The 16,699-nt window shown below is 35.5% G+C and overlaps 1 protein-coding gene across 4 annotated transcripts in view; it reads right to left on the bottom strand.

Annotated features, from left to right (window-relative positions):
- Window positions 1-16,699, bottom strand: part of GRIK2 (glutamate receptor, ionotropic, kainate 2) — a 1,103,729-nt gene that overhangs the window by 757,901 nt on the left and 329,129 nt on the right. For all 4 annotated transcript variants that reach the window (XM_006881188.1, XM_006881187.1, XM_006881189.1 and 1 more), the window contains one exon: window positions 515-682. In XM_006881188.1, coding sequence (XP_006881250.1) covers window positions 515-682 — 168 coding nt within the window. The remainder of the gene's footprint in view (window positions 1-514; window positions 683-16,699) is intronic.

Raw genomic sequence — 16,699 nt, forward strand, 5'->3', positions numbered from 1 at the left:
GGGTGCAACAATGAATGAATGGAATCCCAAAATCTCTGTAGATGTTCATTGAAATGAAAAATAAACAACCTAAATTTTTAAAAAAAGAGATATTTAGTAACAATACACAGAAGGATAATGTTTTTCCTACCATAGATCTAACTGTATTTCATGTTATAAATAGCTTTTTTTAGTAGATAATTTTATCACTTTAGCTCCTCTAATAAAATTAAACTGCATTATTAAATTAAGTCTTTAATTTAAAGTATTATTAATAATGTATTAGTTACATGATGGAATTAAGAAATTTCAAAGACTATCTAGAAATTTTATTTAAACAAAATAAATCCCTGCCATTGAGTAATTTCTGACCCATGGTGACCTTACATCAGGTTTATGAGAATGTAAATCATAATGGGACTGCCCATATTTCGCCCACTGAGCTGCTGGTGGATTCAAACTTCAGGAGAAGCATGGCCTTTGGGAGAGTAGTGTAACCTCCTTCACAACATAACGTTAAATATCTATTCATTACCTTTCTTGGATGCTTCAAAACTGTCGTACAGGTTTATCTTCTGAGTGTCATAGGTGAGAGTGGTGTTGGGCAACAAAGTTCTGTTTCTGTTAATTGTATTCACTGCAAATCTGAATGCGAGTTCCTCAGCTCCCATTGGGCCAGATTCCACATATTCAAAAATACCACCTAGAAAAAAAGAGAAAAACCATAGCTCATACCAAAGGGAAAATATCAGACATTTCTGTACTGTGTGTGTGTGTGTGTGTGTGTGTGTGTGTGTGATTTACATCCAGAGTTTTTGTGGCCACAATTTTCCTATGCATTTAAAATTTAGAGGCTTGAATTTTTAGACAAATACATGGTGGCAAAATTGCTTTGGTATTATTGCCACCAAAGCTTAATGTGATTTTAATATGATTTCAGATGTTTTTACTAATTGCTTCTTTCAGGGAAAATACAGATATAGATATTACCCTAAATTCTGATAATTAATTACCCACTCTAAAGATCTGCATACAGTGATAAAATTATCAATCCTCAGTAATGTTGCCAAGATATGATATTGACATTTAGTGATAAATTAATCTCTGTTAGTTCAGATATCAGACTTTTATTTTTGCACTTTATCCTGTGGTGTTTATTGGTTTGTATACAATAATTTGTATACATTTTGTTTCATTTATGCACATACATTCATATACATTGTATTTTATATAATTAATTACCCTATGGGAAGGAATATGACACCAAGATTGGAGGTAGACTCATCAATAATCTGTGTTATGCAGATGACACAACCCTGCTTGGTGAAACTGAGGAGGACCTGAAGTGCTCACTGGAAAAGGTCAAGAACAGCAGCCTTCAATATGGAATCAAGCTCAATATCAAGAAAGCAAAAATTCTCACTATTGGGACGATTGGCAGCATCATTATAGACGGTGAAGAGACTGAGATTGCTAACAGCTTTAGTTTGCTTGGTTCCATAATCAACATGGTACCAGAAGCCAGGAAATTAAAATACAAATTGCATTAGGAAAGTCTGCTGTAAGAGACCTCTCCAAAAGTACTGAAGAGCAATGATGTCAGCCTGGAGACTAAGGTGTGCCTGATATAGGCCATGGTCTTTGCAATTACTTGCTATGCATCAGAAAGCTAGTCAATGACTAGAGATGAAAGAAGGAGAATTGATGCTTTTGAGCTGTGATGTTGGAGAAGAGGAATGAATATACCATAGACTGCTAGGAGAAGAAACAGGTTTGTCCTTGAGAAAGTGAGATTAGGCTGCTCCTTGGAGGCAAGGATTTTGAAGCTTCATCTGACATATTTTGAACCTGCTGCAAGGTGGGACTAGTCCTTGGAGATGGACATCATGCTTGGTAGAGGGACAGTGTAAGAGAGGAAGACTCCTGATGAGATGGATTGATTCAGTGACTGAGGTAATGGGGGTAGGTGTATGGGAGACAGTGAGATTGGCACAGGATACAGCAGGGTTTAGAGCTGTTTAAGTAGGGTCGCTATGAGTCACAGGTGACTCAATGTCATATAACAACAACCCAACTATTATTGTTATCCCATCATTTCCAGTGTCTACAGAATCTTTTCTATTCCTTCATTTCCACTCCCCACCTGCCCATGAAACTTTCCTATCTTAAGTGATTTCCATCCTTCTCCTTTTTTATTGACACAATTTTTATGTTATACTTATGTGTTTAAAAAATGAAAAATTGTATTGACTTGCAAATGTCAGCACTTTACGTGGAAGGAAAGAGTCAAGAAGCATTTCTTTCTTCAACTAAGAATTATTTTTGTTTTAAAAAATATACTTGCCATTTGTAAATGAGAACTCTCCAATTTATGCAAATCTCTTAATCAATGACTTTTACTCTGATGATGTAATTTTCTTCATAAAATGTAGAGAATAAATAATTCAAAGCATGGGTTTTCAATTTGTTACCACTAACATCTGTGATTCAGCCCATTTATCATTTTTTCTCAGTCATTCTCCTCCCTGAAACATCTCTCACTTTATTTGAGCTAGTACTTGAGTGGGACTTTTGCCTCTAATAGCATGTTTTCCACATAGGTGGTTATTTTAGCAAGTAGAATAAAGAGGAACCCTGAGTTTTGGCCCCTCAAACTTCTCTCCTTAGAAACAAGTGCTCTAAAGCATCAAATCATGTATTTCAACACAATCATTTACAAAATAAATCCCATTCATATTTCACAATTCTGACCTCATCAAGTCTTTGCTCCTTGAATATGAGATTAAAATACTGTTAACAAATTCCCTATTCTCTTTAGTAAACTGTCATGATGTTGCAATAATATTTCTAAATATGAAGAATTTGGTAGTTGTTGTTGAATGTCACTGAGTAGTTTCCAACACATAGCTCATAGCCTATGTTGTGTTGTTAAGTGGCATGGCCTCATGGTAAGAAACTGCACTGCAAATCCCAAAGGCACACAGTTTGACTGGGCAATATCCTCCTGTAGGACTAACTGCCTCTGGAAACTCACTGGAGGGCCAGCTATGGGTTGGTTCCAACTTGATGCTGCACAAAAACTCAATGAACAACAGATCTGGACTTTGCTCTGTCCTGCGTCATCCTCAGGATCTCTACCCTGCTTGAGCTCGTTGTTACAGTCACTGTGTCAACCTATTTTGTTGAGGATTTTCCTCTCTTTTCCTTACCCCTTACCTTTCCCAATATGTCTTTTTCTAAGGAATGACCTCTCTTGACAACATAGCTAAAATACATAACACAAAGTTTTGTCATTCTTGCCTTGAGGTTCTTGGTTCACCTCCTCTAAAATAGCCTTGTTTTGTTCTTTTGGGAGTCCATGAAATTCTCAGTTCTCTAATGCCACAATTCAGAGGCACTGATTCTTCCTTCGTCTTCCTTGTTTATTGTCAAGTGTTCAGATGTATAAGTAGTAACTGAAATACTATAATTTACATTATGAACATCTTGGTCTTTAAACTGACATCCTTGCCCTTTACAACTTTGGAGAGATCATTGACAGCAGATTTACCCAGTGCAACATATCTTTTGACTCCTTGATTTTACCATGAGTATTGATATGGATTCAAGTAAAATTAAATCCTTGAGAAACTTCAATATTTTTCTCCATCTCTCCTGATGTGTCATATTGGCCCAGGGTGAGGATTTTTGTTTCATCAATGTTGAGATGTAATCCATATTGAAGGCTGTAGTCTTTGATCTTCCATAGCAAGTATTTCATGTCCTTTTCACTTTCTGTAAGCAAGGTTGTGCTGTCTGCTCAACACAGGTTCTTAATGAGTCTTTCTCAAAGTATAATCTTCATGAAAGCTTATTGCTAGTCTTTTTCTTCAGAGCTACTGGATGATTGATCAAACTACCATTTGGTTAACATTCAATCACTTAACTGCTCAAAAGTGGGACTAAAGAAAAAATATCAAGAGATGAGATAAATTTATATTTTGAAGAAATTTTAAAGTCTGTTGATTCTCTACTACTTTGAAATATTTGTAGTATTTTTTTACTAAATTGATGTTATATCTTACCATAGTATAGTATAGTATGAAATACTACTCTAAGTAGTTGTAAAACACTGTTATGACTCATGCTAAGAAAAAAATAAGTATTTAAACTTTTCATAAGTTATAATCATCAAACCAAATATCTTAGATAAGTGGGCAACAATAGTAATATAAGTATGAACTTTGGATTTAAATTCTGGTTCTGCCATCTGCCAGCTGTGTAAATTTAAGGAGTTACTTAAATTCTCAGCCTGAGTTTTCTTCATCTCTGAAATAGAGATAACAATGGACCATTCTGCATAGAATTGTCATAAAGTTTGAATGTTAGCTCATGCAAAATGCTTAGCACAGTGGATATCAGCCATGGAACAAGCAGTCAGTGTTTCAGGTGCCATTTAATTTCAAAGAAATTCAAAGCAGTGTCATTCTTCCTGTTTTACGGAAAGAACCATCTGGCCAGAGACCATACAGCTATCAAGTGATAGAGCCAGCATTAAAATTTGCTCAAACTTGACCTCAAAGCCCTTACCCAAAAGAAACTACTCATTTCCCTCAAAATTCCACTTGGGCAAAATACACAGAACTTCTGAAAATGTGACATTGTTAATTCAATATTTAATTTACATTTAAAATATATAATATTATATATGTAGTTGAAAAAGAATTCAACAATTAGAGAATGTTACTTAATTTTATTTGAAACAGTCAATTCTACAAATACACATCTAAAGCTTTACATTTAAACAAAATGAAATTTTAAAAATTTCCTCTTTTCTCAACTCAAAATTCAGGTTCAGTATAGAATGAACAAAATAAGAATACAGAAATGATCAATATTTGATGACAGTGAAAACATTCTTAGCTTTCATGTCAATTCAAGAGTCTATATTTAACTTTGTGTTTACCTATTTGTTACATAACTTAATATTTAAAGAAATTTCAGTATCTTAATTAAATAAAATGACCTAAACCCAGGTGTAAATTTTTGTATTAAAAACACCCAGAAAATTTAAGCTTTTCAGGCACTATTTCACACTAGTAAATCATCTCAGTGACTGTATGGGTAAGTTCTGTAATTGTTAATAAGAGTTAAAGAAGAGAAACAAATTGAGTAAATTCATAATCAGGGCATACAGAGGAGGTATAAGTTGGGGGCATAAACAAACAAAAATTCTGGTACAGATCAGTCAGTCTGCCTTTCTTTCTCTTTCTCTCACTGATGCCACTGAGTTGGAACCAATTCAGCTGACCCTCTAGGGTGTTTTCAGAAACTGTAAACAGCACAATAGGAAACTAATTTTTTTTTTTTAACTACAGAGCAGCTGGTATAGTCCAGCCACCTGCCTTTAGACTGGGAGCCCAACTCCTTACCTCCTAGGCCACTAGAACACCTTAGTAAAGAATTATTTTGTTGAAGGAAAAAAACACCCAAAAATCCAAACCAACACCAAAAAAAAACCCCCAAAACCCAAAACAAACAAACAAAACACGGACCAGGATGGACATCTCAAATATGAATGGGAAATGAATCTGTACATATACCTTAACATATTTGGAAGAGTTTTTCAACATCTAGCATATCAAATATCAAATGTTCGAAGCCTATTTTTTAAAGGGTAAAATTATAATAGATATTAAGAAAAATTTCTAGAAATCACTAATAACTAATTATTTTTAGAAAATAGTAAGTATACAATTAAGTAGGATTCATATCTCAACTAGAAATATGGTAACTGTTACATAAATAAAATACATCAACACATAATTATATTAAGGATAAATGAAATAAACTCACATTTAGAAGACAAATATTATCAAACAGGATAAAGCTTACACACACAACTAAAAATTTCTTACAAAAAAATAAAGAGAAATGATAAAGATTTATTCTACTTTTATTCTGGTGTGTAGCTACTGTAATAATAGACAAAATAGATTTTGAAGGCTATAAAAGGAAATTTTGCCCAGCTGATGTTATAATCCTAAATCTATCTATATCCAAGAAAATAGCACCATGCTTTTGAAAATGCTACAAGAAGAAAAAAGATTGTAATAGGATATTTAATACAACTCCTTCAGATAGACTCAGTGCACAAAAATATTATTTAACATTTAGAAAAATCTAAGTTACAAATATATTTTACCAAATCAGGGTAAGTGTAACTAACATGTTGTTGTTGATTGCCATCAAGTCAAGTGCAACTCATAGCAACTCTATGATCAAAAGACCTAATGCCTTTCTATAACGATCGTAGTTTGTCCAAGTTCATAGTTTCCATAGGCATGTGGTTTAAGACGTGGATGCTTCTCCTGCTTCTAAACCTGTCCTACAACTGAGAGCCCCACCAAACACTGTCCATATTGGTAAAGCATTATGGTATTTGATACTCCAGGGACACAAGGTTCAGCATCACAGCAAACCCAAATTACCTTAGTACAGCAAATTGATAAGGAGTGATGTACAAAGTCGAATGTTCCTCAAAAATGTAACAACACTAGTCACACTTACTTAAGAGTCATCAAGTCAAATATGACTCATAGCAACCCTATGAACAAAAGACCTGAGCTCTGTTCTATAATTAACATCATTTCTTTATGTTTATAGAGTTTATAGAGTTTCCAGAGACATCTAATTTAGGAAGTGGATGTTACTCCTGCTTCCAAACCTCAATCACTCTGGAAGCTCTTCCAAACACTGTCCATGATGGGTTACCATCATGGCATTTGACACATGGCACAATGACTGGCAACTCCAAGTTATTCAGTATAGCAAATACACAAACAACTGCTGTACCACTTAAAGAATATCCCTTTTTTTTTTATATTAATAAAGTGGACCACAGAATTTCAAAAGATAAAATTTTCTTTACAAGTATATAAGACCATTGTTGTTGTTGTTATGTGCCATCGAGTCATTTGTGACTCATAGTGACCCAATGTACAAGAGCCTTAAAAGCCGTTCTATCCTGTGCCAACCTTGCCATCTCAAACACACTCATTCCCATCACTCCACTCACAGAACCAATCCCTCTCATTGAGGGTCTTCCTCTCCTGCGCCGTCCCTCCACTCTCCCAAACATGATGTCCCTCACCAAGGACCAGTCCCTCCTTGCAACATGCCCAAAGTATGTCAGATGAAGCTTCAGATTTCTTGACTCCAAGGAGCATTCTGGCTTCACCCTCTCCAAGACAAACCTGTTTATTCTCCTAGCAGTCCATGGTATATTCAACAGTTTTCTCCAGCACCACAGCTCAAACGTATCAATTCTCTTTTTATCATCCCTATTCACTGTCTAACTCTCTGATGCAAAGCACGTAATATATGACCATAGTAGGACCAAATATGAAAAAGAAATCAGCACATCTATTGTTTTTATTATATGCCATTGAGTCAACTACGACTCATAGTGACTATCCTGAGTAATCACAGTATATCCAATACACTTGAACCCACTGTCACAATTATCAAGCTACCTCATCCAGACCTACCCTTCCAAGCATGATGTCCTTTTCCAAGGGCTTTCTCCTCCTGGAGACAGTTCAAAGTAGAAGTGGCAAATCTTTGCCTCCAAGCAGCAATATGGTTTTATCTTCTTTAGGATAGACCTGTTTATTCTTTTGGCAGTCTATGGTATATTCAATACTCTTCTAATACTTCACAACTCAAACACATTGATTCTTCTCCTGTCATCCTTAGTCATTGCCTAGCTCTCAGTTGTATGGCAAGCAACTAAAAAGACCATAGTCTGGATCAATTGCTTCTCTTTAGCACTCTGGAAAAGTCATTGGCAGCAGATTTTTTCATTGCAACTAGTCTTGATTTCCAGGCTGCTGGTACCAAGGTTGTTGACTGTGGATTCAAGCAATTTAAAATCATTAACAACTTCAGTCTTTTCCATATCATATTGCTGTCTATTTGCCTGGTGGTGAAGATTTTTGTTTCCTTGACCTTTAGATGTAATCCATATTGAAAGATGAAGTCCTTGATTTTCTCCAGCAAGTGCAAAGTTGTGTCATCTGCATAGTACATGTTGTTGATGAGTATTCTTCTTCCATTTCTGATGCCACTTTTTTCTCCATAAAGTCCACACTCTTGAATAATCTCTTAAGCATATAGATTTAAAAACTATGGAGAAAGAATACATCCCTAAGACACTCTTTTCTTGATTCTATACTATGCGATATGCCCTTGCTATGTTCTGCCAACAGCTTCTTGGTCTAAATAGAGCTTTTGCATAAGCACAATAAAGTGTTCTGAAATTCCCATTCTTTTCAATGTTAATCATAATTTGTTGTAATCCACAAAATAAAATAATTTTGCCCAGTAGATCAAAAACAAATAGACATCTTTCTGGTACTCTTGCTTTTAGCAAAGATCTGTCTGACATAAGTAACGATATTGCTAGTGCCACTGCCTCTTCAAAACCAGCCAGTATTTCTGGGTTGTAAATTTTACTGTTTTAGTTATTTCTGGATAATTTTCAGCAAGATTTTATTTGCCACTTGCAAGTGATATTAATAACATTCTTTGATAATTTTAAATCTATTGGATCACATTTTTGGGAAAAGGGATTTGGGAATAGACACAGTTCTATTCCATTCAGTTTCTGTTTACCTATTTACTATATACTTAGTATTCAAAGAAATTTCAGTATCTTTATTAAATAAAATTAATAATTTTATTGACCTAAAACCAGGTGTAACATAGTAACAGCCAGGTTGCTCTCCTTCTGATTTCTTGGCAAAATGTGGTGAGTATATATAAGGCTGCATGGATTCATCAGTCATTCCTCAAATTCTGGGGTCTTATTTTCTACCAATTCTTTCAGAGCAGCTTAGACTACTTCTTTTATTACCTTTGGTTCTTGAATGTATGCTACTTCTTGGAATGGTTCTGTGTCAGCCAATTCTTTACCAAAACATTTAAAAGGTTTGAAATTAACTTAAAATAACCTGAGTAAATATAAATTAAGCTAATATTCAACAAAGATAATTTGAAAGGCATCAACTTTTAAGAAATTATATATAAACATAAACTGATAATACATACATATTTATTATATAATTTCATATATGTATGCATATATGAATACACATATATATACATACATATATATGTATGATCCCTATGCAAAAAGAAAGTAAAAATTAGAATAATAAAATATAGAAAATTTACTGAAGAAACACTCAATGATATTTTTGGTAGATAGAGGAAAAAATAATTTCTTTCATTACAGAACCAAATTTAATTTTCACTCATGTTTTAAAACTCTCAAAAGCTTAGAAATAAAAGGAGTTTCTTCAATCTGGTGAAGAGTATCTCTAAAGAACCTACATCAAACTTATTTGTATGATATTGATATTGTACCCCTGAATTTGACAATCAAATGAGGATGTCCATGCTAGGCCACATATCATTAATATCGTACTTGCATACTCACTCACTCACTCCCTGCTGTGAAGTTGGAGCCAACTCATTGCTGGCCCTCGCCTCATTGAATTTTTGAGGCTGTAATTTGCACAGGAGGAGAGTGTCCACCTTTTTACCACAGATAAACTGGTGAACCTGAACTTCCTCTGGATTAGCAACCTCCTGTGGACCAGGCCTCCAGAGCTTCCTAATATGTACTGGAGATTTTATTTCATTAAATCCAGTAAGACATAAAATAATTATGAACACTTAATATCCAATGATAGGGGCTAGTCAAATAAATTATAACAGAATAATATGCAGCTAGGTGTTTACAATTTGCTGTAGAACATATTTGATGACAAATATACCTTTATGTATTTTTGTAATCCAAAATATTTACTACATTCACTTTTATAGTTCACATGCACAGTATCATTGTTCATAACTCTATTTTAGTATTACTTATCAAGTCATTATTTAAAATAATGAGAAGGTGTCCATTAACATAAATTCCCAAGGCCACAATACTCATTCCTCATTAAAATAGCTGATGATTTTAAATACCTTGGTTAATAGTCCAAATAGCTGCATCATTTCCACAAGGATATCACTGTAGACTTTCTCATATGCTTGACCAAGTCTAGATGCAGTATATCCACCCATTCTAATGATTCATCTCCACAGGATGGCCCAGATGTACCTGTCTCTGTAGTATAGGTTTTACTAGTGTCAATGCACTTCAACTTGAGTAATACTTTTCATATGCAACTTTGACTTTTTCATTCCACTGTCTACAATTTTTTGAATATATTGATATTTATTGATTGATCAAAAAATTAGTTTCCACTTTGCTTTTTGGGATTATTTTTACTTTGTTCACTTCCCAGGTACAACAGTCATATTAAACTCCATATTTCCCTGTGAATGCATGGAGTTTCAATCTCCATTCCAAATAAATATGTTTCTTTGCCCAGAAATATAGCTCTTACCTATCACTCTGCATACTCCACTACATATACATTTACACACACACACACACACACACACACACCCCTTTCTCCTCTGCTAATTCATAGTAAGCCTTTAGAGGAAGTTTTTCCTTCTCTGTGAAGATTCCCCTCATAATTTTTTGTCCCCAATTAAATGATGTTGAGTTGTTTTTTTGGTTTTGGTTTTTTTTAATGTTTCCACAGTTCTATATTCCTTTAAAGCCTTATCACATACCCCTGCAATCTGAAACTTAAAAAAGTCATTATGAATCATTCTTGACCCTGAGTTCATTCCAAACTGTGAAAGCTATTAACAATGAAAATTTATGAGCATATACTCATATTATGGATTGTATTAAATCTTTTGGTATAACATTAATAACACATGGTCAACAAAAAATTTAGTTGGTCATATCGTCTGTCTTCAATTTCTTTATCATCAGTATAGTAATTCATACTCTAAATGTGGCTCTGATACTTAAATTGTACAAATTGTTGAGTCTAAGAATCTCTTTCTTCCTTTATACTCCTTTTTATGCAGTTCCTCAAAGTCATATAATACATATGACAAATAACCTGCTTCATTGTGCATATTCAGCACATGGCAAAGATCTTGAGCATCTTCTAAAAGGTCATAGTAAATGACTGACTCCATTGCTCCCGCCACTTTTTAGCTTAAACTTTTGAGCACAACTTTTCCCTTACTAAATGAGTTTCAATTTGCTAAAACAGATTCCTAGATTTCTTTACACTTGTGAAGTGTGACTACTATATATTGACAGTGACTTTATGAGAAGTTGATGGATGATATTTTAGTTGCCTAAGCATATGCACGTAAGGAACATATATACACACAAGAGCATGAGTGATTAACATAGCAAAGCAGACTAAATAAGTAACAAAAAACCTCCACAAAAAACCCTCAAACTGTATGAAAAGTGCATAGCCCAATGTGTGACTTTTCCAAGGTAAAATAAGAATCTTTTCTGTTGTATTATGACTAAAGGAAGTTTCATTCAAATTTATAAACAAGCATCTTGGCCAGTATTTCAGTTAAAATAAAACCATACCAAAAATTGACTAATGGAAATTTTAGCTGTGGAATGTCCTGGAATTTCTGCCCTCTTAAGTATATCGTGCAATTCTTTAACTTGAGAAGACATTAAAGCAACTCAAACATCTCCCACATTGTCACACTGAATTCAATACTAACCTGTGTGGTCAGTTAGGAAAAAAAAGCTGTTGATACTGCATTGAATAAAAATGATGAGTTAGAATGTAGTGTATAAACTGAAATTCGGTTCAGGAAATGGTTTAATAGTTTGCTTGTTCTCTAGTATGTAAATGTGATTTCTAAAAAAAATGAATATACTTTTAACTTTACAAATCTCCTACTGTTTCCAAAATGTTTTTCAATATCAGATAGGAAATAGGTGTTGATTTTTCTTTCCCCTGATGGATCCTTAAAGTCCTAGGGAGAACCTTAGAGTTACACATTCAAATAATATTAATTTTAAAGTAAATGCAATACATACTGAGAGGAAAATTGGGAAATGGCTACTTAAATGTTAGCAATTTAAGGCCTAGAAGGAATGCATACTGATTGGGCAGGGAGATGCTTGAATAATATTGAGATATAAATAGAGCTGATCAAACTGAGATAACAAGGAAGGCAGCCACATGAGTAATCACCATATAAACAGTATAAATATCACTAACTATCTGAAGGCCAAGAGCACCACTAGAATTACATGGAGTTAAAAAAAAATAAGTTCAGGTAAATGAAAAGATGAAAAATGTTTGGGTGAATAATCTTATTTAGCGTCAAGATCTTGGTTATCTCTTGCTAAAACAAACAAATCAGGTGAAAAGATTTTTAGTATGAGAGGTTTAGAAAACTCTCATGATTCTAAGATGATATAAGAGCAGCACATTAATTTAGGGAGAGACATATATTTTAAAGGTATTAAGACCTGATTAGCGCTAATCACTCACAAATCTGGCACATTTTTTAACACTGAACATTCATTTGTAAAATAATAAACTATTGATTTGAGAAGGTAAGTCTCAAAATATGACTAGAATCAATCAATCAAAAATTATTGATGTACAAGTATTTTAAAACTGAAAGGTTACTTAAGTATCTTAGCTTATATAATTAAAATAGCTTTCAGGAGTAGTAACCCAAAATAGTGGTTACAAACTGTTATTTTACAAAATCAGAAATGTATTTTATAGTGGTAGTGTAATCCATCAAGCAAATTAACTGTATCATTTGCTATTATATTTTAAAATTTTACATTGTTTGTGTGAACTATAATTTTGAAGTAGGTCTTTCATTTACCCTTATATATTTCTTTTACCCAGTTTATGCAAAAAAAGTTACTTTGTGTTATCAGTTAGATTATTAACTAATTGAGTTGATTCATAAAGGTTTTTAAGATATTTTTACTTTCTTACATATGTTTTAAATGAAGGAATGAACAGGAAAGAAGTGATTATTTCTTTGTTAGTTTCTAAAAAATCTTTTACATTTTTTTCCTTTGTAGAACCTACTACTAATCAGTATTCTGAGGTTGTTAAAAATGTGGGTACTTTAAATTGAGAGAATTAGGATTTACATGTGCTTCCTAGAACATTCACATTAGTGATTTTTCATCATCTCCTTCTTGAAATTCAATGCTGTAAACTCAGCAAGACAGCATGACGCTTTCTTCTCACAACATACTTTTCATTCTTCTTTTCAAGTACTTTGAACAGCAGCAGGTGAGCTAACTTTCTAAAACAATAGATGGGTTTTCTGAAAAAAAGTCTTTCAGGACAGAAAAAATAATTTATTCTTTTATAAAAATATTTAACTATTTTACTGCCTGACATATGTTGCTGTTGTTGCTGTTGCTAAGTGTAATCAAGCTGAATCAGACTCATAATGATCTTAAATACAACAACTCTGAACCGTCCTCTATCTTGAGCCAATTTTATTGTCTCTAACATGTTGTTATGTTGTTATGTGCCGTCGAGTCGTTTCCGACTCATAGCGACCCTATGCACAACAGCCCTAAACCCTGCTCTATCCTGCGCCAACCTCACCGCCTCTGAAACACCCATCCCGATTACCCCAGTCACTGAATCAATCCATCTCATAGAGGGTCTTCCCCTCCTGCATTGTCCCTCAACCCTCCCAAGCATGATGTCCCTCTCCAAGGACCCGTCCCTCCTGGCAACATGTCCAAAGAATGTCAGACGAAGCCCCAGAATCCTTGCCTCCAAGGAGTAGCTTGGTTTAATCCTCTCCAAGATAAATCTGTTTGTTTTCCTGGCAGTCCAGGGTACATTCAGTACTCTTCTCCAGCACCACAGCTCAAAAGCATCCACTCTCCTTCTCTCCTCCCTACTCATTGTCCAACTCTCTGATGCATAACAAGCGATTGCAAATACCATGGCCTGTATCAGGCGCACCTTAGTCTCCAGAGAGACACTGTTGCTCCCGAGTACCTTTGAGAGGTCCCTAACAACAGATTTTCCCATCGTGATACGCTTTTTGATTTCCTGACTGCTGGTGCCAAGAGTGTTGACTGTGGAGCCAAGCAAACTGAAGCTGTGAACAATCTCAATCTCTTCGTCATCCATCCTGATGCTGCCAGTTGGTCCAGTGGTGAGAATCTTTGTCTTCTTGACATTGAGCCTCAGTCCATACTGAAGGCTGCAGTCCTTGACCCTTCGCAGTAAGTGCATGAGGTCTTCCTCAGTTTCAGCAAGCAGGGTTGTGTCATCTGCATAACGGAGATTGTTAATAGACCTTCCACCAATCCTGATGCCACAATTCTCCTCATAGAGCCCAGCCTCTCAGATAATCTGCTCTGCATACATGTTGAAAAGGTATGGAGACAGGATGCATCCCTGGCGTACACCCTTCCCAATTTTGAACCATGCAGTGTTACCCTGCTCTGTTCTGACTACTGCCTCTTGGTCCAAGTATAGGTTTCGTATTAGCACAATTAAATGTTCTGGGATTCCCATTCTTCTCAGAGTCAGCCACAGTTTGTTATGATCCACACCGTCCCCCTATTATCCCAGTCACTGAGTCTCAATCCATCTCATCCAGAGGCTTGCTTTTTGTGTTGTCTCTCCACCCTTGCAAGCATGCTCTATCTCTCCAATGACTAGTCCCTCCTTGCAACATGACCAAAGTTTGTGAGAGGGAGCTTCAAATTGGTTGTTTCTACGGTCACTACCGGAAGATGGAGCGGCATCCACTTCCTCAACAACATGCTTCTGGAAACTCTATGAACTTTAGAAAAGCTTCAGTCCTTTTCTTCATAGTGTCACTACATGTAGTGCTCAACTCAATAACTATCATCAACAACAGGGTCACTATAAGTCAGACTTGGCTTTACAGGACCTAAAACAACATTGTCCATTGTGTATGACATTAAGCAAAGTTGCTGCCAACAACCTCTCCTGAGTGCTCAAGAATATAAGTTTAAAAACTAAGGTACAGTTGATCCAAGCCATTACATTTTCAATTGCTTCCTATTTTCTGAAAGTTGGACAGTAAGGATGACAAGCCTAAGAATTAATGCTTTTGAATTGTGATGTTGGCAAAGTGTACTGCATATCCCAAGGACTGCCAAAAGAACTAATGAATCTATTTTAGAGGATGTGCAACTGGGATGCTTCTTAGAGACAAGGATGATAAAAAGTTCACCTTGCATACAAAGGGCATGCTCCCAGGAGGAGCCAGTCCTTAGAAAAGATATAATGAAAAAGATAGAGGGGTCAGTGAAAAGGAAGATCTTCAGTACAATGGGTGAACACAGTGGCTGTAGCCATGGGCATGCACATGGCGGAGATCATGAGGAAGGCACAGGAAAGGAAAAAGTTCAGATCTGTTGTTCAATGGGTTGTTGTGAGTTGTAGTGCCATACCCAGCATCTAACAATTCAGTTTTTCAATATTTTGTCTGTAGAAGCTGTCAGCTTTGCAACGGAAGGCTTGAATTTTTTTCTTCAGTACTTTGAATTTCAGTAATGCTGTGTATGTTTATTCCTGTTTTGTTCTAACTACAAATATTTGCAAATTTCATTAAAATACTTGATGATTTTTATTTCTTAACATGCCCTTTTGAATCTCTTCCACTGGCTCCTCTCTTGATTTGTGTTGTGTTATGTTGAGTTGTGTAACTCATCCATAGCTGACCCTCCTGTGGGTTTTCAGAGGCAGTAATCGCACCAGATTTTTTGTCCTCTTGTGGAGCAAATGGTGGCCTCAAACAACATGCCTTCTAGATTGCAGTACAGCTTCTTGCCACTAGGCCAGCAGAACTCCCCTTTAGCAGATGTACTTAAACTGGCAAAATTCACCTGTAGAGTCGATATTTGTGTTCTAGAAAAAAGTATTTGCAATCAGTTAATCTCTTTAGACATACAAAATTCTATCATGCAGTATTTCCAGTATCTATCACCAAGGCCATATTTTTAAACTATTGACCTTGCTTAATCTTCCCTAAAATTTGTTCACTAGTATGCAGATGACACAACACTGCTTGCTGAAACTGAGGAGGACCTGAAGCACTTGCTGTAGAAAGTCAAGAATTGCAGCCTTCAATATGGATTGAAGCTCAACATAAAAAAACCCCCAAAACAAGGATTCTCACCACTGGCCCAATTGGCAGCATCATGATGGATGGTGAAGAGATTGATATTGTTGGCAGTTTCTGTTTTCTTGGCTCTACAATCAATACTCTTGGTACCAGCAGCCAGGAAATTAAAAGACAAATTGCACTGGGAAAGTCTACTGTCAGAGACCTCTCCAAGGTACTGAGGAGCAATGATGTCAGTCTGGAAACTAAGGTGCACCTGATATAGGCCATGGTCTTTGCCATTACTTGTTATGCTTCAGAGAACTGCACAATGACTAGGGATGATAGAACGATGCCTTTTAACTTTGGTCCTGGAGAAAAGTATTGAATATACCATGGACTACTAGGAGAACAAACAAATTTGTCCTGGAGATAGTGAAGCCAGGATGCTCCTTAGAGGCAAGCATTCTGAAGCTTCATCTGACCTGCTTTGGACATGTTGCAAGGAGGACCAGTCCTTGGAGAGGGATGTCATGCTTTGGAGGGTGGAGGGATGGCATAGGAGAGGAAAACCCTTGATGATAGATTTATTCCAACATTGAGGTAATGGGGATAGGCAATAGCATCACCTGAAATAGCAGTGACACAGCCTTCCAGCATCAAAGTAATATGGAAGTTAACACAGTATGACAAATTG

This window comes from Elephantulus edwardii, unplaced genomic scaffold (assembly GCF_000299155.1).
Source record: "Elephantulus edwardii isolate Elephantulus edwardi_28Jun2011 unplaced genomic scaffold, EleEdw1.0 scaffold00013, whole genome shotgun sequence".
Taxonomy (NCBI): domain Eukaryota; kingdom Metazoa; phylum Chordata; class Mammalia; order Macroscelidea; family Macroscelididae; genus Elephantulus; species Elephantulus edwardii.